This window comes from Trachurus trachurus (assembly GCF_905171665.1).
Source record: "Trachurus trachurus genome assembly, chromosome: 9".
NCBI lineage: Eukaryota > Metazoa > Chordata > Actinopteri > Carangiformes > Carangidae > Trachurus > Trachurus trachurus.
Genome location: NC_139895.1, coordinates 5,614,695 through 5,639,014, shown reverse-complemented (window position 1 = coordinate 5,639,014; position 24,320 = coordinate 5,614,695). Strand labels below are relative to the sequence as shown.

The window sequence follows — 24,320 nt, the reverse complement described above, 5'->3', positions numbered from 1 at the left end:
CAGGAAGAAAACCAAGAAAGACTGGTTTTCAAGAAACTTTGGTTTTATCAGCCATTTTTTAAGAGAAAAAGAAAGGTTTAAATATTTAGATAGGCAGAGACTTTGACCATTACGTAAACAAACGCTATAGTTTTTGTTTAATGGTCAAAGTCTCAGTCATTAACTTGTCCTGTCGTCATTTTGTACCTCATTGATTCATCACCAGACTGTTCTTGTTGTCAGGACAAGTTCTTGAAACGCTCAGTTAACACAGGGAGATAAAACAGAACTTGGTTCTTTTTGCAGTGATTTATGCTGCTGCTACTACTACTAGTACTACTAATAATTATTATATTAATAATAATAATAATAATTATTATTATTATTAGTAGTAGTAATATTAGTAATAGTAATAGTAGTAGCATTAATATTAGCCTATTATATTTGTACAGCTGAGGAAAGCATGGAGTTTCTGAAATTCCAGCATTTTATAAATGTTTTTTAACGATAAATTGAAAACCTGTCAAATAAATATAATATTTATTGGACAATAATAGATTATATAAATAGCCACTGGCCATATAACTGACCAATTCCATTCCAACTGTTTTCCTTGTCTGTACATTTATTGCACGTCTGTCTGTCTGTCGCTCAGACAATTGTTTCTCCAATTCCCCCCCCCCCCCCCCCCCCGTTAAAAGGGTTTTCTTCAGTCGATGTGAGGGTCTAAGGTGTTTGTAAAAATGGGCAAACATAGAAATAAAATTCCCCTGCCTTGCCTCATATGAAAGTTGCCTCATGTACAATTAAAGTTGTCATAGTCTCCGTTTCCACTGCTACGCCGACGACATCCAAATCTACATTTCTACAAAATCCATCACCCCTGCCACCCACTCTACCCTCACCAATTGTCTGACAGAACTAAAATCATGGCTGCAAACTAACTTCCTTCAACTGAACTGTGACAAATCATACTCATCGGCCCAAAATCCCTCGCCACATCGACCCAGAACTTATCCCTCAGCATTGATAACACCACCCTATCCTCCCTGTTCATCCGTACCCTTGGTATCATCTTTGACAATAAACTCTCATTTGAACATCACATCAGCCGCCTCTCCCAAACTGCTTTCTTTCACCTCAAGAACATTGCTCACCTGTCCTGGGTGAGGGATCCCTCCTCTGTTGCTCACCCTGAGGTTTCTCCAATTTTTCCCTGTTAAAAGGGTTTTCTATGGAGTTTTTCCTCAGTCGATGTGAGGGTCTAAGGACAGAGGATGTTGTTATGATGCCATGTAAAGCCCTTTGAGACAAACTGTTTGTAAAAACGGGCTATACAAATAAAATTGCCTTGCCTTGCCTTGGTCCATTACTCTCCTTCTCTGACCACTGAAACTCTCATCCATGCATTCGTCACCTCACGACTCGACTACTGCAGTAGCATCCTCTATGGCTCATCATCCAAGGTTCTCAACAAACTTCATTACATTCAAAACTCAGCTGCCCGCCTCCTCGCCCATGTTACGCCCCGTTGCCGGGGAAAAGATAAAGTAAAAAGGGTGGAAAAACTACACAAGCACGACACGTTAGCAGCCAGTGTGTATTCTCATCAGTCAGCCATACTGCTTCTCCGACAACATCGGAAAACAGGCATCAACAATCGATCACTGTGCAGCACATTCGCCACAGACTTGATAAAGAAAACAAAACAATTGACGTTCCAAAAAAATAACAGTTGCAAGTGAATTTCGATAAAAGGTAAGTCAAAGGTTGTAAACAGAAAATGATATAAAATCAACTACATTTATCAATAAGTGCTGTTACTGTCTCTGTTGTCGTCTTCCATACCTGCCAGACAAAAGCAGTTGAACACAGAATAGATGATCAATCATCATTTTAACCTTTTTAACTCAAGACACATGAAAACAATGAATTATTATTCTTTTTAAACTCACTCTTTCTACTGAATTGCTATTTTAACATATGAAAATCATGAACTATCTTTTTAATCAGGTCTTACCATTAACTATTATTATTTTCAGCCATTATATCCTGTTTTAAACAACATTTGTATCATTCAGGATTATTCTTCTCTGCCATTAGCTCTTGTTTTAAACTTAGCTTTTTATCATGTTTACTATTATAACCATGACACCCACACCCGCTCCCGCGAACACGTCACCCCTGTACTGTACTGCAAAACTTAGACTGGCTCCCTGTCCCACATCGAATTAACTTCAAGCTCCTCCTCCTCACCCACAAAGCCATAACCATAACCTCAAGACCCACCTTTTTAAATCTGCTTTTAACCTGTAGCAATAGCTGTCTTTCTGTGCCCCCATCAGTTTTCTTAATCACAAACACACATAGTTATTGCACATTGTTTGTCCTTCCATGTACTTTATTTATTTCTCTTTCTTCCTCTCTGCACTGAGCACTTATGTATTTTTTGTTGTTGTATTTTATTTCCTCTGTATTTGGTTTTATGTAAAGTGTCTTTGAGAGCTGTAAAAGCGCTGTATAAATAAAATGTTTTAAAAAAGCACACACACACACACACACACACACACACACACACACAAAACCATAAGAAATCATAGAGATTTTTTTGTTTTCAAAGAAGCTAAAAGTGGAAAGTGCAATTGTTATGTTTCATACTTTATCTTTTGGAAAATTGCATATTCGTGAGCAAAAATGGTAAAAAGCCAACTTTCTAGCACTTTATTAATGAATTTAACAAATATAGCACCACTTTATATGATAAACGGTGGATTTGACATTTATAAACCAACAATGACAAACGCTGTTAATTGATATTTTGTCATAAATGATCTTATTCATACAGAGTTAAATATTTATTATTTAACTACACAGTGGTTGCAACGCTGCAGAGTGGAGTAGGAAGAAAACCAAGAAAGACTGGTTTTCAAGAAACTTTGGTTTTATCAGCCATTTTTTAGGAGAAAAAGAAAGGTTTAAATATTTAGATAGGCAGAGACTTTGACCATTAAACAAACACTATAGTTTTTGTTTAATGGTCAAAGTCTCAGTCAAACATCATAGAGACATGGGTCAATAATCAGGGAGCTTTAAAGCTGAGTGGAAAGTTGAACTGGTGTACGAACTTGGTGGTAACTCGAAGCGAAACAAGAGACACACTGTGACCACAAAGTCTCTCTCATAAAGGTTTAGATCTACATAAACAATTCTTTAAAATAGGGATGGATAATTTTAAGTTTTAGACATTTTATCATGGGGATTTATGAGGACTGACTCACTCTAGTGGTCAGTATAGTAACTGCAGCTTCGGTGTTGGCTTCGTTTTCACTCAGCAGGTCGATGCTTGATGGAGATGAGTGTTGCACACTTTTATAAGTCTGATTACTTTCTAGTAAATGTCATTTGAAACTTTTAGTGTGGCTGCTACACACAGTTTTATAGATGTGGTGGGTCCTGGTCACTTTTCACAATGATTTCTGACAAAGTGAACAGTTTCAGCACAGGAACAGGTTTAAGATTCATGATCTGAACACTCTTGTTGTTTCTGCTTCTCATTTTGCCAATTAATCATTCAGAAATATACAATATTAAATTATGCAAATGAATGCTGCTGCTCTGCCTTCGCTACTGCTGCTGCCTTGCTGCCCATGAGGTTTTGCAAACCCACCACCTACCCAGCATCCACCTGTGGGCTCTGTGTCTTTATTCCCTGTGGGGGGTCCACTTCATTCCCTGTAATGTCTGGCAAAGCAGATCATTCAGGGAACGAATATGAGACAGAGCCTGACGCCAAACCTGCTGCAGCCTAGGGGTTGCATGACTTCAGATTTTTTAAAGTCGACTCTAATGTTATGAAAGTCGAGTCGACGTCGACTAGTCGCTGATGACGTCATTCATATTTTTCCCATCATAAATCACAGGAGGAGGGAAATGCTTTGCAACAATCTGTATTCACTGACAGACGCGCATGCACATAAATGAGTCCACAGAACAGCAGCTTTATAAACAACAAGCTGTAAATCAGTTTGTTTTTCTGTAACATGCACTCCTATACAAGTGCAAAAGATAATACTGTAGCTACTGTCCGTTAAACAATTAGGGAGGAAAACGACACACAGGCCTCGTCACCATCACAGTCCTGCTCACTCACAGTGTCACTCACATTTTTTTCTGGTTGGTTGTTGCTGTTGTTGGTTGTTGTTGTTGTGCGCGACGTAAAGCTGTCGATATGAGCGGAGTTTTTTTTTTTTTTTTTAATTGCCGGCAGCCCGACACACTGCCCGCGGAAGCGGAGCCTCACAGGCGCTTGGCGTCTCACAGGCAGCAGCTTCTCCTGCTCTCTCTCTCCGCGCCGGTCATGCAGTGCAGCCATGCTCAAGGATATGCTATCCATGCTGTGCTTCAGCTTGCTATGCTCAATAAATGATTTCTTCTCATTCCAGAGTTGTCTGATTGAAATGAAAATTTGCCTGTCCCTTTTCTTTTCTTAAGAGATGGCGGAGAGTATTGCCGATACAATTCGACAGGGGGTTGAGAGAGGAGACTTGATCAGCTGGCGCCTCACTGATGTTGTCTACGACACTGATGAGGCAAATGTGACCAGACATAACCCAGAGGCCATGCACAGGTCCAGTGTTGCCAACAATCAATGCCAAAAAGTTGTGAAAAAAGTGACACGGAAAAGGCAATCCAGGTGGATCAAAGGTGGGACGCTGGTACTTCCACTACAAACACAGTTGGAGGCAGCATCACTGCCACATTCCCGTTTGTTAGCGCTGGCATTAGCTTTAGCACTGAAACAACAAAGTCATTCACCCAGGGAACCACAGTATCAGAGACCATCACCCAGTCTGTTACCGTGGAGATGAACGTCCCACCAAACCACATGTGCAGTGCCACCATGATGGTATATAAGTACGAGTTAAAAATCCCTTACACTGCAGTTCGTGAGTATGTCACCAAAACTAGAGAATATAGGAAAAAGATCTCAGGGACGTATGAGAGCGTCCAGGTGGGAGAGGTCCGGGCCGTGGCGGACCGCTGTGAGCCCATACCCAACGCCACACCTTGTCCCTGAGAGAAAAATGGAGGAGATCTGTCAGAGAGTTTGACCCTTGTGACTGAAAGTCTCATTAAAAGTACGTGAACATTAACATGAACTTGTCCTGTCGTCATTTTGTACCTCATTGATTCATCACCAGACTGTTCTTCTTGTCAGGACAAGATCTTGAAACGCTCAGTTAACACAGGGAGATAAAACAGAACTTGGTTCTTTTTGCAGTGATTTATGCTGCTGCTACTACTACTAGTACTACTAGTAGTAGTACTAGTAGTAGCATTAATATTAGCCTATTATATTTGTACAGCTGAGGAAAGCATGGAGTTTCTTCGCTTTGATGGCGTCATGCCCACTGCCATGTGTCTCTGTTTACACCGGCACCACCGGGATTACGGCAGCCAATCAGCGCTGAGCGCTGAGCGACTGACGGCCGGAGAGTTGGGATTTCTCATCTCGAGCGACAGAGCGAAACATCGCTCCGCCGCCGTCGCTCCTGTCGGAGTAAATAAGCTCATCCTTTGGGCTGTGAACTTATCCGACATTTACTTCAAAGACTCCAATTAAACACTGACCAAAGATGGATCTTCAAGTAGAGTTGTCTTTAATTCACTTCAGAACAAAGCAAAGGAAAAACAACCCGAGTCGCATACATAGGCAAAAGATAAGAAAAATAAAGTTCAGAACTTCGTACACGGAGGTGCACTGCAAAGAGAGCGACAGAGCAACTAATTTCATATCATCAATGTGTGGCTTATATACTGTTGGGCATGTGCTGATCTCAGTATTTAAGTAAGTTAAAAACCACGCTGTAGTTCAGCTGCTCACTTTACTTAACCCTAACCCTAAAACATTCTCACCCTGATGACATCATCACAGTGACTACGGTAGCCTAAAGGTGACTACTCCCACATACAAGATCTTGAAAAGCTCAGTTTATGCTGTACAAGGAGATAAAACAGATCTTGGTTCTTTTTGCAGAGTGATTAATAATACTTCACCAACTGACAATATACTGTAAAACATCTGAGACAAAGAAGAAAACCAAGAAAAACAGATTTTCAAGAAAGTCTGGTTTTTATCAGGCATTTCTTATACAACAGGGGGAAAAGAGAGGTATTAATGTTTAGATGTTGTAATGTTTGTTTACTGGTCAAAGTCTCAGCCAAAGATCACATAGGGACATGGGTCAATATTCAGAGCGCTATAAGATAAGAGTAAAGTTAAACTGGTGTATAAACTTGGTGACACGCTGTGACCACAGCAGTGAGTACATTCAATTACATGTATTTTATCTGGATTGCAAAATTTTGATGTTTGGGGAAGTTTCTAGCAGGAGAAAAACAAATGAAACTCAATGGGTTAATAAACTACAGTTTAGAGAACGACAATTGTATCTTTGTGGACTGATATAAAGATTTACACTTCGATTATAGGACAATAATCTTTGTCACAATTGTTTTTGATTCTGACCTTGTATTTTGTTCTGTATCTTTAGTCCAGATGAGGCTGTTAGTGTTGGTGCTGCTGTAACTGTTCCTGCTCGCTCCGTCCTCGGCCCAAGATTAAGTTACAGGTGAAATACAGATAAGTATCATTAATGTGTTTTGCTAATGTTTACAGGTTTCTGTTGGGTTATTCTGGGACAGGGAAGGAGGTTTGTGGTGGGAATTTTTGCCAAAAATACATAACAGACAACACTGCGACGAAAAAGAAAAGAGTGGACGTCATCTTTTACCACATACACTTGTTTATTATAGTACTGTGGTCTGAGTGGTGACAACATTCAGCTTCTTATTATTGGCTTCGCACAGTGACGGGCTTTAACATGTGACAAAACTATGTATTAGTATATATTATTTTGCTTTTAAAACATTTCAAAACGTAATGATTTGTCAGCCAGCATGCAATACTTGTTGTGCCACCAGAGGTCGCCAGCACACAGACTGGGAGACTGGGAACCTCTGAACTGGTCTGTTTGTCTTGATTCTGTGCTCCTTAGTGTTTGAGTTGTGTTATTGATAACCTTTGAGTAGATACAGAACAGGAACTGTCCCTCAAAAAAGGTTTGGATGGTAAATGGTAAATGGTCTGTATTTATATAGCGCTTTAATATGGATTTATGAAAACAGATCTGATTTCATAATGTCCACATCTTAATGACACATAAGGTGCCTCTGGGCTCTACAGATATCACCACATTTCAATAATTACATTAATATTAATCCATCTATCAATCAACTCACTCCAAAGGCGGTGCTATCCTGTAATGGAAACAACTTCCACCTATCCAATCTATCTGTTGACTCCCTACTCCAATTGATTTTCAAATCAAATCAACATCAAAGGCGGTACTATCATGTTATTGAAACAACCTCCAGAATCGTACTTGGTACCAAAGCTGACCATGGAAACGCAGCAATAAGGCATGGGTAAGGTACACCCTGGTCAGGGCGACATATAAAGACAAACAACATACACACACACTCACATTTACGTAGGCACTTGTAGCACTACTAGACATCTCTGCAGCAGTCTATCGTAAGACAGTCACCAAAGTAGTTATTATTCACGGGAGAAATGGACAGACAACCATGCTTCTTTCTGGTCCGGAAGAACTCTCTCACTGACCGTTTATTGCGCATGCTCACAACAACGTAATCTCGCAGGTACATCTGTTCTCGTATGACGTCACTGCGTGACTTATTTAACATGGCTTTGCTACTCATATTATTATATGCTTAACACTCCCACTCAAGGACATGTTTATAACTCTCTATAGCAATAAACAAATGCAAATAAACAAATATATATATATACATACAGTATATATAACCCCAACATAAAACATTTTGCATACTGGCAGTGTTCTGAAAACTTCAAAAACATTCACATTTTCCAGTTCACATTACTCTCCAAACAAATACTCCTTGAACCTCTCAAGTTTAGCCTTTGTCACTGGCTTTGTAAGTACATCAGCTACCATGTCTGTAGTAGGGCAATACTCTATTGATATTTTCCCTTCCATGTGTGCAGACCGTACAAAGTGATACTTTATATCTACGTGTTTGCTTCTCTGCCTGCATACTGGGTTCTTAGATAAAGCTATCGCTCCCTGATTATCCTCATATATCTTGACTGGTATATGCTGGTTACTACTATCTATCCCTTTAAGTAGTTGTACAAGGTACATACTTTCTTGAGTAGTGGCTGCTAGTGCCATATACTCAGCTTCGCAGGTAGATAGTGCCACAGTTGGCTGCTTCCTACTTTTCCAAGATATAACTGGACCATTCTTAGTCAAGCTGAAACTATATCCAGTTGTGCTTCTCCTATCATTTTTATCAGCTGCCCAATCAGCATCGCTGTATCCCTCAAGCTGTAGGTTTTCCTCACATTTTTGGTAGTGTAGTTCTTGATCTATAGTACCCTTTAAGTACCTCAGTAGGTGTTTTGCTGCAGTCCAATGCTGCTGCCTGGGTTCTGCTAGGTGTTGTGATAGTTTACTGACAACCCAGCTCAGGTCAGGTCTAGTACATGTCATAATGTATATCAAACTACCTACTATCTCTCTGTATCCTGTTGAGTCAATAATTTCACCCTCATTGTCAAAGTTTAACTTTTGTTCACACGGAGTGAATCTTGGTTTGCATTCAGACATTCCAAACTTTGCTAACATTTTCTCTATGTGTCTCTTTTGAGTCATTTTGATCTCTCCCTCACTTTGTTCAAAGTTGATACCCAGGAAGTGTTTAAGTGGACCCATATCTTTCATCTTAAACCTTCTTTTCAACATTTCTTTTACATCACTGAGTAGGGTGTTGTTACTCGCTGCTATGATTAAGTCGTCTACCCACACTAACAGAATCACTTTCTCATTTTCAGATTTCTTGCTGTAGACACAATGATCAGCATCATTTTGTACAAAACCATTTTCTGTAAGGTGCTCATGCAGTAACATGTTCCAGTTACGCCCGGACTGTTTTAAACCGTACAGTGATTTGTTGAGTTTACACACTAAGTGTTCTCCTGTTTTTGACTCGATTTCAAAACCTTCAGGTTGCTCCATATATACCTCACAGTCCATCGGGGCATGGAGGTAAGCAGTCTTTACGTCCATTTGGTGTAGGGTAAGATCCTCTTGTACAGCCACCTGCATTAATGTTCGGACAGAGGTCATGTTGGCTGTTGGTGAAAAAGTCTCTTTATAGTCAATTCCTTCCACTTGACCATATCCTTTCGCAACATATCTAGCTTTACAAGTCTCAGATCCATCTGGGCTTTCTTTCACTGCGTAAACCCAGCGACCTCCCACTGCTTGTTTGCCTCTTGGTAGTGGGGTCAAAGTGAAAGTGTCATTCTCTGTCAAAGAGTTCATCTCTTCTTTCATTGCCTCAGTCCACATTTTTGACTTTTTAGAGTCCATTGCCTCTTTAAATGTTTTAGGTACACCATAAGTTACTCTGTAGAAATAATCTATATTTTCACTTTTGTCATCATTACACTCAGCTTTACACTGGTACTCTCTTAAGTAATCTGGAGCCTTTCTTTGTCTTGTAGGATATCTTTCTCCCTGTTCTCTCAGAATACTATCTGTCTGGGTTGGACCTGCCTCAGTAGTTTCTTCAACACTGGACTCCTTACTCTCTTTAGGCTGTCCCTGACCCTGGTTGATTATTTCCTGTGGTGCATCTCTGTAACTCTCAATGTCGTCCCCTATGTCACAAACTGTCTGAGTCTGGCTATCTGTGCTACCTTTTGTTAAGAACTTCACCAGCCTGTGTTTCAGGACTTTTCCTGTCTCAGGATAATACACGTTATATGCTGGACTATATTTATCATAGCCTACAAAGATTCCCTTTTCACATCTGGAGTCCAACTTCCTCTTATCCTGCTTATATATGTAGCATTCAGAGCCAAATATCCTCATGTTAGATAGGTTAGGTGTTTTTCCTGTGAAAACACGGTAAGGTGTCTGCTCTAGCCGCTTACTGTAACACCTGTTGCGAGTTTGAGCTGCTGTCTGTACAGCGTATGTCCATAATTGCTTTGGGAGGTTACTCTCCAATAGCATGCATCGTGACATTTCAAATAAGGTTCTCCAACCTCTTTCGGCAGTCCCATTTTGATGGGGTGAGTAGGGTGCACTTGTCTCGTGCCTTATCCCATTACTCCTAAGCAAGGACTGAAACTCCTGCCCGGTAAACTCTGTGCCATTATCACTCCTTATGCACTTTATCTTTCCGTATGGGGCTACATCTGCTATAAATTTTTCTGTAGCTTTTGTTGTGTCACTTTTTGCTTTGATAAAGTATGGAAAAATCATCCCACTGTAATCATCTGTAAATGCTATTGCATACTTGTATCCATCTTTATCTGCTGGCTCTATGGGGCCGCATAGGTCTGTGTGTACTAACTCTAGTACAGTTGTAGCTTTAGCATCTGCTTGTCTGTTTCTGCTCTGTGTAAACTTGCCCTGTGTGCATATTTCACAGTTCTGATTGGGTTTGTCACGTTTACCTCTTATTGACATCCCTTCAACCACTTTTTCTAATTTTGCAACATCATCAAAATTGCAATGACCTAATATTTTATGCCATGTTTGGATATCGTGACAACCATACACTTCATCGACATTTACATCTTCTACTGTGCTAAGGTAATACATCCTACCATACACATCCATTTTGAACTTGGTGCCATCCTTGTGGACCAGCCAGTCATCACCGTCCTTGAAGCGGATCTCGGCTCCATTGGCTGTTGCAGCTTTGACTGAAAAGATGTTTTGTGGAAACGATGGGATGTAGAGTGCCTGCTTGAGCCTCGTTTTCACCTGTCGTCCCTCGCTGTCCAGCAAGTAGACTTCGGCGTCTCCTCTCATCTTTGCCATCCCGCTCACCTTAGTCCCATCTGCAAGCTCAATCTTGTGGTCCTCAGGTCTGAAGCTTTTATCAACTGTCTTGAACTTTGTGGCGTCGTTGATCATGTGTGCTGTGGCGCCGCTGTCGACCATGAAACCTTTCTTGTATGCTCTTTGTGTATGACAGTCACTTAGCTTGAAACAGAAAAATGTAGGCTCTGTCTCCGTCTCTCCATCAGCTTTCCTCACATGGTCATGGCCGCGTCCGCGTCCGCGTCCGCGCCCCCTTCTCCGCTGTGGCGTGTCCCATTTCCGTTCCTCTCTCCTCGCCTGGTAATCGTCAGGGCATGTCCTGGCCATGTGTCCCTTTTTACCACACGTGTAACACTCGACGTCAGCCAGGTCCATTTTCCTTTCTCGCCCTCTTCCACGCGTCCGCGTTGTCCCGCTTGTTTTCATCACGTTGTCTCCGTCCGCATTCACGTCACTCCTCCCGTATTTCTCAGTACTTTCATAACTTCGCAGTTTCGTTTTAAACTCGCCGAAAGTTATTTCATCATTTGTCTGGGTGATATGCACGACGAACGGCTTGTAGGAGTCAGGTAGCCCCTTTACCACCATGGCTATCTGAAGTCCATCACTAATATGCTCGTCTGCTCTTCTCAATGACGTGAATATAGTCTCTGCTCGAATAATATAGTCCGTGACTGTTTCATTGCTCGCTTTGTGGAGCGAGGAAAGTTCACAATACAAACTCACCACTCGTGGTTTGTCTTTTCCTGCATAATGCTGGCGGAGAATCTCCAGTGCTTTTCTCCCGTCACGTTTTGCGTCTCTCATTATCAGCGACAAACTTTTGTTGTCCAGGCATTGCACCAGCTCCGCAAATGCCTCTCCGTTCTTTGTCTCATCTTCCGCGAGAGCTTCTTCGTCTTCCTCGTCTATCACCGGCTCCTCCAGGATAACTTGTCTGAGGCCGCGCAACTCCATGTGCGCGAGGAACCTTGTTTCCCAGAGCTCGTAACTTTTCTCATCACCGTCGAATAAAAGTCTGAACCACCTTTGGCCTGCATGACTGGGCCCATAACCTGTAGCACTACTAGACATCTCTGCAGCAGTCTATCGTAAGACAGTCACCAAAGTAGTTATTATTCACGGGAGAAATGGACAGACAACCATGCTTCTTTCTGGTCCGGAAGAACTCTCTCACTGACCGTTTATTGCGCATGCTCACAACAACGTAATCTCGCAGGTACATCTGTTCTCGTATGACGTCACTGCGTGACTTATTTAACATGGCTTTGCTACTCATATTATTATATGCTTAACAGCACTATTTCAAGTGGCCAGTCAACCTAGTGCTACCTTGCGCTGTGGGAGAGAACCCATGCAAACACAGGGAGAACATTCAACTCCATCCAGAAAGGCCCTTGGCCCAGGAACTGAATCCCGAAACTTCTTGCTAGAAGGCAATCTGTGCCAACTACCACACCGTTCCACCAATGAATGAAAATAAAAATATAAATTATTTGCCTGTCCTTTTTCATAATGTGTATTTGTCACCTGTGAGAGAAAGTCTAATTAAAAGTTGACCGTGAACTTGTCCTGTCATTAAAGATATGGTGTGTAACTTGTACATGTAGGCTACATTACATGTCCGTTACACCCAAACTTTAAATTGTTTTTAAACCTATCAGCTCCACAAAAGGAGGAGCAATGCGTCTCCTAGCTACAGGTAGAAATGCCAACAACCCGAAGATGTTTTTCCACGGTAGAGAGCCCCGAAAGCAGAAATCAGTCTGAGGGAGGGCATGGCTGTCGCTTCCCTGCTAGTATGAGAAGGATGTGTTGCTATTACATGAACTTGACCTAGATAATGTATAATTGTCTTGAATTTGTGCTAGAAAGTTTGTTTTGTTGTTGTTTCAGGCAAACTTATCAAATGTGAAGATGTTGACCTGGTGAGCCTCTCTGTCATTCCACTTACATTTATTGACATATTACAGTTAAAGGTGTCTGCTGTCTAGCTCTTTCTCTTCCTCTTCAACAAACTTCATCGACCTCTGACTTAGTCTGGTACCATCTCATCATCAACATTAACTGTGAACAGTTTTACCAGTTTTATCTTCATGCATGCACAGTGTGTCTAAACATGTGTTTTGAAGGAGATGATTCTGTTTACATGACCACACAAATAAATTAAGTGTTTTATCAATTCAGAAAAACTGTAGTTGAATTATAGATAACCACAAGCGCCCCCTGGTGACAACTGGGATACATAGATAATGTTTCAATATACTGTTTGAGATGAAGAAATAACTTTAATGCCCTATGATATAATATCACAATAGTATGAACTTTTTTACATCTTCCATAAATTTCACCCAAAAGTTAAATTTCCCATAACTTTGTATGGTCTTGGGAAAATTCAAGTCATGCTCCAGTCCTGCTTTCTTCCCGTACCAAGACAACTATAAATCACTCACTGCCATGGCTTCACACGTTTGGTTCATGTGGCTGCTTCAACAAACATTGTACTTTGAACGGACGTTGTAGGGCCTTGATTTATGGCCACATTGTATAGATTTATACTTTGACGAGAAAGAAGTTTCCTTGGTATACAGTATAGCCTACTGTGGCAAGAAAAAGTATGTGAACTGTTTGAAATCCCCCCCCGACCCCCCCAAAAAACAAAACAAAAACAAACAACAAACAAACATGCCTGAAGTTTGCCAAAGAGCACTTTGACACTGGACAACACTACTAGGAAAATATTTTGTGGACTGATAAAACTAAAATTTAGTTTTTTGTGAAGAACACACAGTTCTACATATTGCGTCAAAACATCATGGTTTAGGGCTGCTTCACTGCCTCAGGGCCTGGACAACTTGCCATCATCAAGAGCAAAATGAATTCCCAAGTGTATCAAGGCATCCTAGGACAATGTCAGGGTAACTATATCTGGCAGCTGAAGCTCAGTAAAAGTTAGGTGATGCACTAGGACAACGACAGTAAATCGACAAAGTGGCTTCAAAAAAAGAAAATCCACCTTTTGGAGTGGCCAAGACCTGAATCCTATTAGAGATGCTGTGGAATGACCTCAAGAGAGCCATTCACACCAGACATCCAAAGAACATAGTTGAGCTGAAGAAGTTTTGTAAGGAAGGGGGAATGGTCCAAAATTCGTCCTGAGTGTTGTGTAGGTCTGATCAACAGCTATCAGAGGCTCTTGGTTGAAGTTATTGCTGAAAAAGGAAGTTCAAACTGTTATTAAATCCAAGGATTTGCTTACTTTTTCCACCAGCACTGTTAAAGTTTAATGGATATGTTCAATACTTGTGACTTAGATGTAGATCAGATCACATTTTATGACCAACTAGGAAATTCCAAAGGGTTCATACTTTTTCTTGTATTTGTATACAGCAGTTGTTTACATTATACCATATAAATGTCTTAAAAAATGTGCACAAATGAAAGTAGTACTTTAGTAGAACTTTTATTCTTTTCAAAATTTCACAGGAAATATTCAACATGTTTCATACATTAAGTATGTGCATGGAATTATTCTCACATTTGTTTTTACGGTGTGTTGCATGATAGATCAGTATCAGGATTATCAGGACAAGGTTCTGCATCAGCTACGGGTTTACATCGGTCCACTACAAATTGGACTTCTCCAGTCCAGATGGTTTCATAGGTCCCATTGACGTTCATCCATGTGCTGTCTCCATTGATGTATGTGCGCTCGAGGTGTGCAGTGAATGGGAGTTTTGCCTTGTGCTTGTATTCCATCACATACACTCTGCTGAAGTGATTTGGTGGGATGGCAAGGTTCATAGAAGGGGACTGGCTTAAGTTTTCTGTATCCTTCACTGCATTAAAATGCTTGACTGACGACTCCAGCATTACCTCCACAGTTAGGTTCTTTGGCAGGGTGGTGGGATCTTCTGCAGTGGCCACCTTCATGGCCGGTACTACAGCTGAGACCGATCTCTTTTCACTAAACATGGCAGAAGAGTGAATGTCCCACCTTCTCTCTATCTGATATGTCTTCTCAAAACTAAATGTTTTAGACACTGAACTACACTCATGATTGACGATCGTAGACATGTGCATGCTTTCTGGAGGGTACTGGGTGACGCTAGCCTTGTTGTTGTACCTAACGTTGGAAAGGTGCTCTTTCTTAACATCATGACGTATGGTCAGGACCTGATAGTGGTCGTACATATACTCCGTAGCTTTCCAGGGAAGGTGAAAGCCCTTGTCACGATGCACCTTCCCAAGGCCATACTTATTTTTCCCGACATAGATTTTATTATTAGAACAGGTATAGACTGAATGGAGGGGCACTGAACCCCCTTGAGCTGCTTTCCACTCCAGCATCTCAAAATTGTCTTCATTCACAAGGATATCGAATGAGTGATCTTTGTGCACTTCACCTTTATGGGGGTAGTAGCAGTAAGAACCCAAGTCTGGATTGTGGAAGCCAGCATGGCACTTGTATTTGCAGATATAATCTTTGCGATCAGCATATGTGTTGTCAATTGAAACAGCATCTTTGGGGACGGTACGACTCCAGGGCTTCCATTTCAGTTTGTTATTTGTATCAAACGTGGAGGAGGAAGGCTCAGTCTGTCTTTTCCTTCGAGGAGATGGAAGACGTTGATCTGTTAGTGTTGATGTGCTAGCTACACGAACTCTGTCCTTTAGATTTGGCTTCAGCAAGGAAGCTGTGTTAAAGAAAGGGAACAAAGAAATAAAAGGTTAGCGGTCTAGCTGCCACAAGCGCTACCAGTGGCCACTAGCCAACACCTCTAGCACCCGCTAGCTGTGGAAGCTAGCAGCGCCACTAGCACCTGCCTCTGTGCTCACCGCGACCGCCCTCCTACTCGTTGCAGCATAGCCATCGAGGCTACTGTCTATATTTTCTTTTCTTTGCAGTCCTGACAACTGCTCCTGCTGCTGCTATCAGGGGCAGGAGGCTTGCACAGTTGAGCCCGAGAGGAGAGGCCCAGTTTGAATGTTGTGTTTACCAAATTCAATAAAAACAAATCTACAGACTCTACCTTTAACCTTGTGGCGTTTTACATCAAGGTCGAGAAAAAGTAGTGACTTTTCAACTCTGGCCCCAGTCAAGTCCCCCCCCCCCCCTTCAGCCTCCCCCTTCATTATTGGCCTTCCCTTTTGGAGTCCTGTTGCAACATGTCACGGATTGTCATGAATTTCCCTGGTTCACCCCTTTGCCTGTCCTGTTTTTTTTGTTTGTTTGTCAAGTCAACAGCAGTTACCAGAAGCTGGCGGGTGTTTGTGGACTCAAGTGTGTCTCTTTACCGTTTTTCTCAGTCACTTTGATACAATTTCTCATTGCGTTTGATTTAACTTTATATCCACATGTCTCATTACTCAAGATGTTTTCACACTTGACTCCGACAGCTAGTTAAAACAGCTTTTATCTTTGTCAAAAACAAAAGCAGACTCTCAGTCACTGTGATAGTCCTACATCACATCACTGTTTCCTTTGCTGTACGTTTATGTTACTTTGAAGACACATTGAAGACATTTGATTCTGTTTCTCGTGTTACCATTTCTGTGCTGTGAGTTCTCCACAACGTCCTGAAGACTGGTTGAGGGCAGAGTCAGCAGCAACAGCAACAACAATGGCTTCATCTAGAAATGTGACACAGATAAAAATCACCGTCGGTACCTGGAGAAAGGTTTTTAAAACTTACTTTGAATTTTAAAAAAAAGACTGAAATCACTCACTGTCATGGCTCCACACGGCTTTGGTTCATGTGGCTGCTTCAAGGCCGAGAGACAACAAATATGTACTTTGATTTGATCTGAAATCTGACCAATCAGAAGTGAGGTGGGAGCAGTAATCAACAAGATGTGTGTGTGTTGTCCAGGTATTATGGACTTTGTGCGGACTTGAATTTTGTTGCACAGCCGCATTGTGTAGATTTGTCTCTGCTGTGCCAAGAAAAAACAAGTTCCTATCACATACATCCTCAAAATCCAAGGTGAATACATAATTTACAAACACGCACACACACAAATGCGTATGGGCACATTATTTATATATAAATATTACCAAGTTATGGTTGTTTTAAGCTGCAGGTAAGAATCAAGGAAGGCCATGTAATGTCCTCTTTAGTTATAGAGACAAATGTTAGATTTATCACTTTTTCTTTAATGTTATTTCTTTACAGTCTTGTTTGTTTGTGCACTTTAAACACATGAGAGTTTATTTTTTGCAGGGGTGTCAGTTTAACTGATTCTTAGTGGTCAAAAGAAAAAACTACAAAATAGATTATGTTTTGTAGTTCACTGTCAAGGTGCCAGATTTCACACAAAGCCTTTAATGTAAAAAGAAAGTTCTGGTTATTTTTCAAAGGACACAGAGGATCATTTCTGACTTGTTTGCTCAATTTGATTTGATTGTACCTTATAGATCGCACATTGTTTTGCATTTGGTTAGAAAATACATTGGAACAAAGAAAATGTCTGTATTTTGAATGCATTATCTTCATTCTTCTTGAATTTCAACAAAGATCACAATTAGTGATATTGACCATGGGTGTATTCGATTTTGCTGAAACTACATACAGTACACATGCAGCAGATGTTTACATTCTACCATATAAATGACTTGCATGATTTTATGACAGGTAACAATTTTTGTATGTGTGCATAGTGCATTATATTAACAGAGTGCACACATGAAAAGTAGCAGCAGAACTTTTATTCTTTTCAAATTCTCACAGGAAATATTTTCATGTTTCAGACATTCAGTATGCACAGGGAATTATTCTCACATGTTTTTATGGTGTGCTACATGATACATTAAGACCAGGATTTTCGAGACAAGGTTCTGCCTTAGTTTCAGGTTTGCATCGGCCCACTACAACTTGGATTTCTTCAGTCCAGACGTTTTCATAGGTCCCATTGACATTCATCCATGTGCTCTCTCCATCGCTGTATGTGCGCTTGAGGTGTGCGGTGAACGGGAGGTTTACCTTGTACTTGTATACCATCACATAGATACTGCATTTATGTTTTGGTGGGACGGTGACGTTAATAGAGGTGGATTGGCTGAAGTCCTCTGTAATATTTACTGCACCAGAGTGTATGAATGACGACTCCAGCATTACCTCCACAGTTAGGTTCTTTGGCAGAGTGGTGGGATCTTCTGCAGTGGCCACCTTCATGACTGGTACTACAGCTGAGACCGATCTCTTTTCACTAAACAAAGCAGAAGAGTGAATGTCCCACCTTCTCTCTACCTGATATGTCCTATTGAAATTAATTGTTTTAGACACTGAACTACACTCATGATTGTCGATCGTAAGTATGCGCATGCTTTCTGGAGGATACTGGGTGACGCTAGCCTTGTTGTTGTACTTAACGTTGAAAAGGTGCTCTTTCTTAACATCATGACGTATGGTCAGGACCTGGTAGTTATCGTACTTATACTCCGTAGCTTTCCAGGGAAGGCGGAAGCCCTTGTAACTAGGACGCAACTTCCCAAGGCCATACTCATTTTTCCCGACATAGATTTTATTATTAGAACAGGTATCGACCGAATGGAGGGGTACTGAACCCCCGTGACCTGCTTTCCACTCCAGCATCTCAAAATTGTCTTCATTCACAAGGATATCAAACAAGGGGTCTTTGTGCACTTGACCGCTCTGGGGGTAGTGGCAGTAAGAACCCAAGTCTGGATTGTGGAAGCCAGCATGGCACTTGTATTTGCAGATATAATCTTTGCGATCAGCATATGTGTTGTCAATTGAAACAGCTTCTTTGGGGATGGTGCCACTCCAGGGCTGCCATTTCAGTTTGTTATTTGTATCAAACGTGGAGGAGGAAGGCTCAGTCTGTCTTTTCCTTCGAGGAGATGGAAGACGTTGATCTGTTAGTGTTGATATGTTAGCTTTGATCTCAGGAACTCTGTCCTTTGGATTTGTCTTCAGCAAGGAAACTGTATGAAAGAAAGGGAACAATGAAATGACAGGTTGTTTTTATTCAGGATTGTTGACAACACAAACATTCAGAAGATGGTTCTGACTTAATCTGTGTCAGTTCACATAATGCCCACATGGTCACACAAAATGGTCAATGGATTGCTTCTGGAATTCTGACCGTCAACAGTCGCCATCTTGACTACAGAACAGAACGGAAGGGCCCAAAAATGTATTTTGTAAACTTAGAAGTAAAAATCGTCTTTTCCAAGTGAAGTGATTGAAGTAGTTCGTAGATATTTTGGAAGTGAAGATCACACATTACAGCAGTGTTCAGATAACCTAAAATCACAAACCAGGCCAATGAGTGTACTGTATGACCAATGTGCTGACTGAAGTATCTCAACTGAGACACAAAGAGCGTTTTAAATCTTTTCTTTATTCATATACACCCCATTCTCTTGTCCTTTCAGACCCTGCGCTGTGGTCAATAAATATTTTTTGCTTGGAAAGGTTCAATCATACCCGGATATATCTGACTTGATGGAAATCTTTGTCTGATCCTTGCCCAAATCCATCCATACCACTTTTTGTGCATGAGAGAGAATTTATACTAACGAGCACATTTTTTTCTGTGAGAGTGTGTCGGGCCATCATAGTCTTGTCAGTTAATGAGAAACACTATCTATTGACCCCTTGCAGCTACGTCACAATTAGAACGTTACGCGAGAGGCGACGCCATGACGGACGGCAGAAAGTGTTCAGTGATAATGTACTGTGTATGGGTGCCGTCCAACAATGTGGCTCGATCACTTCACACTACAACCTCACAGCATTATCACTTATTTTAAATAGAATATCTACACACCCGTTGCAATAATCCGTTTGTTTTTTTGTTATTCACCGTAGAATATCTCAGTTTTCTGTGCTTTTTCCACTGCTAAGGAGCCATAACGTCAGTCAGTGCCACACTCCCCATACAGCAGCTGCTGCTGTCTTTGCTGCTGCTAACTACAGTTAACAGACCTGGAAAGTAAAACCTGGTCCGACCCGTGGGTGTTGAAGACCTGACCCGACGTCTGTATAATTAGTGATCATTCTCTGATTAAAGCCGGCTGAAAAATAAAAGAAAACGAGAAGCCGTCTTCGTTGTAATCGCCGCGATCCGTCCGCCGGCGGCAACTACGTTGTGGCGGTGCTATGTTTACTACAAGCGTTAGCTGTTGTTAGCCACAGCATGTAGCTCAGCTAGTTAGCTTCAACTGTGTTTACATCGACTATACTGTAGATAACTTATAATGGCATCGATAACGTGTCTGTATATCTTCACACTGGTCCTGTTGCTCATGTAACCCCGCTGCCAGTGGCCAGCCCCCGGTTCTTAGCTCTAGCCCAGCAAGGAGTTGGTGCTTGGGAACAGTTTTAAGAACCAATATCCGGTTTTTAAGCGGTGGAAAAGCAAAGAACCGGTGCTAGTCAGGCTCTGGCTCCGAACCAGCACTGGAACCAGCTCAGTGGAAAAGGAGGGGAAACCCTACAACCACGGTATGTCATAAAACTATAACGCGCCCATTCAATTACATTGACGTTCACTGTTCTTTTGCCGTCCATCATGGCGTCCGGAGCTACCGCGAGTGGAACGTGACGTCACGTGCAAGGGGTCAATAAGCCTGTGAATATTCTCATTTGTCCAGGTCATAGTTATCTCAAGGAAATTTAAATCGAATGCAACTGGACTTGGTTATTTGTCTAGGAAGACGTTTCACTTCCCATCCAAGAGGCTTCATTAGTTCATGTAGCATCTGACCATCCATCCATCCATCCATCCATCCATCCATCCATCCATCCATCCATCCATCCATCCATCCATCCATCCATCCATCCATCCATCCATCCATCCATCCATCCATCCATCCATCCATCCATCCATCCATCCATCCACATCAGGGGTCATCAACTATATTTGTTGAAGGGCCAGAATCTTTCTCAACAGACACCTTGGGGGCCGGACATTCAAATAGGCTGAGATTGAAATTAAATTCACCCTTTTGCCTAATAATGTATTTGTTCATATTCTATTTTACCTGTAAACTCATAATTTTCATTGATACATATCTTTGGTGTTTGGAATGATATAAAATGAAAAATCTTGACAGCTGGACTTTCAGATCCTCCCAAATGCTGGAGCTTTACACTGCTGACTTGACCTGTGATTTTCAGCCTAAATATGAAAGGAGGCTGACAATCGGTTCTGATGATATAAGTCAGTAGTCCTGAGTAGTCAGTAGTGTTTCTCTAATACACATTCTACATCTCGGAGGCGACGTTTTTCCACACACAGGCAGAGCTCAGTGGGAAACAGTAGGAGAGACACAGGCCGAGGGGGAACCGGGACAATTGCCCCTCAGGGATAAATAACATTTTTTGAATTGAACACCGGAGGGAGAAGCAGGTCCGCGCAGCTGTGCGCCACGGACGTGCACAAAAAGACAACAACCGAGTGGCATCAAACACGCGCTGCTACCGCATCGTTTTTGGGTTGTGAACGTGCATGACACGCATCTACACTGAATGGGTTTGAGTGCGCAAAAGACGCTACATGGCCCGCCCGTGCACACCCGGTTTAACCAAGGCGGCGGCAGCTCGCCTCTGCAGGCTGGGAAACCCTGCAGTCCAGCCAGCTCCCTAAACTTTTACGCACGGGGCTTTGGGTACCGCGGCGTTTCCTTATCCCAGCACATTGACTTACAGGCACACACTAACAGAGACTGAGAAATATAATAGCTACTATTTAACTATTAGAACTCAGTCGCGGGCCGGATTGGAAGGTTCGGCGGGCCGGATTCGGCCCGCGGTCCGCCAGTTGATGATCACTGATCTACATCCTCCCAAACCAAGCAAAGCAGATATCAACGCTCCTCCGCCCTCACCCCTGTTGACTGACTGACCTGGTTCAACCCTTTGCCTGTCCTGTTTTTTGTTTGTTTAAGTCAACAGCAGTTACCCGAAGCTGGCAGGTGTTTGTGGGCTCAAGTTTGTCTCTTTACCGTTTTTCTCAGTCACTTTCATACAATTTCTCATTGCGTTGTATTTAACTTCATATCCACGTGTCTCACTACTCAAGACATTTCTCATCTGACCCTGACAGCTAGTTGAAACTATATTTGTCAGAAACAAAAGCAGACACTCAGTCACTGTGATAGTCCTACATCACATCACTGTTTTCCTTCACTGTACGTTTACATTACTCTGAAGACACATTGAAGAGACATTCGTGATTGTGTTTCTTGCGTTACCATTTCTGCGCTGTGAGTTCTCCACGACGTCCTGAAGACCGGCTGAGGACAGAGTCAGCAGCAGCAGCAGCAACAACAGCTTCATCTGGGAACGGGACACAGATAAAGATCACAATCAGTAGCTGCAGAGGGTTTTTAAAAACTTACTGAGAGTTTAAAAAACAACTATAAATCACTAACTGTCACGACTCCACACGTTTGGTTCATGACGGCTGCTTCAACAAATATGTACTTTGATTTGATCTGAAATCTGACCAATCAGAAGTGAGGTAGGAGCAGAAATCAACAAGATGTGTGTGTGTTCTCTAGAATATTATGGACTTTGTGGGAACTTGAATCTACTCTGCTCACAAAAAGCTTTCCAATGAAATTTTCACCTAAATATAACCTTTACAGACTGACTTAATTAAACATTTTGTGGCCCATTTCTCCTCACTAAAGGAGAATAGTGAGTGCGAGTCCGGTCACTTTTTCGCTGTGCCAACCCTCCTCCCTTGACGCCCCGTCCATGTGCATTTGTTTACAACAAAGCCGACGAGAATGCAATTCTAGGATCACGTTACATATCATACTGTATACCCGTCTTATCACACCAGGTTGGAGGCTCTAATCTTGCAAGGTTGAATTTTGGTCCAGAGACGTTAAGTAGAAGGCAGAGAGCCTCCATTCTCCCTGGAACAAATCATGTCACCACCACAATTACTCTAAAGCTGATTAATACATTAATAAAACTTAATAAAAAGGTAAAAATCTTACATAGTTCCTCTTGAAGTCAGAGAGGGACCCTGAGTTCATATAACAACTAATTTTAATTGGTAATAAAATACATCAAATAATATTTTTAATTCTTTCCTAACTTATACTGGTGCTCCAGTCTGTATGTGAGGGCTGATGTCTGTCCCTCTGGGACTGTATCTGGCTGATATTGATGGGTATGTTTGTGATCGATGTTTGTTTTACATTTAACTGTTGCATGTTTTTACTGTCTGTCTTTGATGTATTTTTAGTCCCTATGGACCTCTGATTGTGTCCTTAATAAAGTCTTATTAATCGTATTATTCTTCTTCTTCTTCTTCTTATAACACTAATAATTGTCTTGGGTTACTTTTTTCATTTTTTTTCATTTTCTAATGAAAAGCAGAAATGATAAAATCTTTAACTCAAGAACATGTGACAAAACTAACACAAATATAACATCGCCGTTTTAGAAAATCATAAATTCATTATCTACTTAGAGTTATATGTAACTAATAGCTTTGCTGCAAAATAAAAAATAAACTCTTATTTCCTTCCCCTTGGGATTACAAACAGTCACAAAAGAATAATCTTTCACTTTAGATCATAGGTTCACCTTTCATTATTTAAATTATAATAATAAATGTACTCTTTCAGTTCCACAAAATTACTCCTTTACAACTTAAATAGTTAAACTTATTCTCTCTGTAACAAATTCAACTCAGTGAGCCCACACTCACAGACAGCAAAACAAACCTGCTCCAGGCCTGATGCTAGGATAGTATCAGTCCACAGAGCAGTGAAACAAAAAAAAAAGATACTAGGCCTACCTCAAGTGCAGATCAAGTCCAACAGCGTCCAATATGGCGGCAGACACAAAATCTCTCCAAAGCAACCAGCGTTGACTCGACGACGTCCAAATTATGACTTGTTACACACACTGACGGCGTTTCAGATGAATCCTCAACAGCTCGAGTTGAAATCATAGACATTAGTTACACATGTCTATGGTTGAAATGATGAGTCACATCCGATAGCATTAGCTGGGTTAGCTATACCGCAGCTAACAGTTAGGCTAATTCGCTTTAGTAACAAATGCTAATAACACAATCGGAATTAGCTGACGAAGCTAACAAACGTGCGCACAGTTACATCAGAAACAGAACCACGAACGTAGAGCAGACAGTCTTTTAGATACTAAAAAGTAAAAACTACACACTTTATCTCAACACAATTACAGTACAGACTCACCGTGATGACGTGACTCGTCCGTGAAGTTTATCCACAGCAACACAAACCACACACTCTCACTTCCTGTCCGCAGTTTGAATGACACACGTTTAACCAATGAGGGACCAGTACTATACTGTCCTTTCCCTCAATCAGTAGGCTACTTCCTTTTCACCATGAAATGAAATATTTAACATCTCACT

General features: G+C 41.4%; 2 protein-coding genes across 2 annotated transcripts; both read right to left on the bottom strand.

The window, feature by feature from the left end:
• Positions 1-14,375: 14,375 nt before the first annotated feature.
• On the bottom strand, positions 14,376-16,804 carry LOC310991314 (natterin-4-like). The gene is made up of 3 exons (XM_083978969.1): positions 16,659-16,804; positions 16,478-16,562; positions 14,376-15,625 (listed from the first exon to the last, which is right to left on the bottom strand). Exons 1-3 carry the CDS (start codon positions 16,662-16,664, stop codon positions 14,475-14,477), a joined length of 1,242 nt encoding a protein of 413 aa, XP_083835095.1. The 5' UTR covers positions 16,665-16,804; the 3' UTR covers positions 14,376-14,474.
• Positions 16,805-17,276: 472 nt separating this feature from the next.
• Positions 17,277-22,440, bottom strand: LOC310991358 (natterin-4-like). The gene is made up of 3 exons (XM_083979041.1): positions 22,333-22,440; positions 22,153-22,237; positions 17,277-18,876 (listed from the first exon to the last, which is right to left on the bottom strand). The coding sequence occupies exons 1-3, from the start codon at positions 22,357-22,359 to the stop codon at positions 17,717-17,719; spliced, it is 1,272 nt and encodes a 423-aa protein (XP_083835167.1). The 5' UTR covers positions 22,360-22,440; the 3' UTR covers positions 17,277-17,716.
• Positions 22,441-24,320: the final 1,880 nt, after the last annotated feature.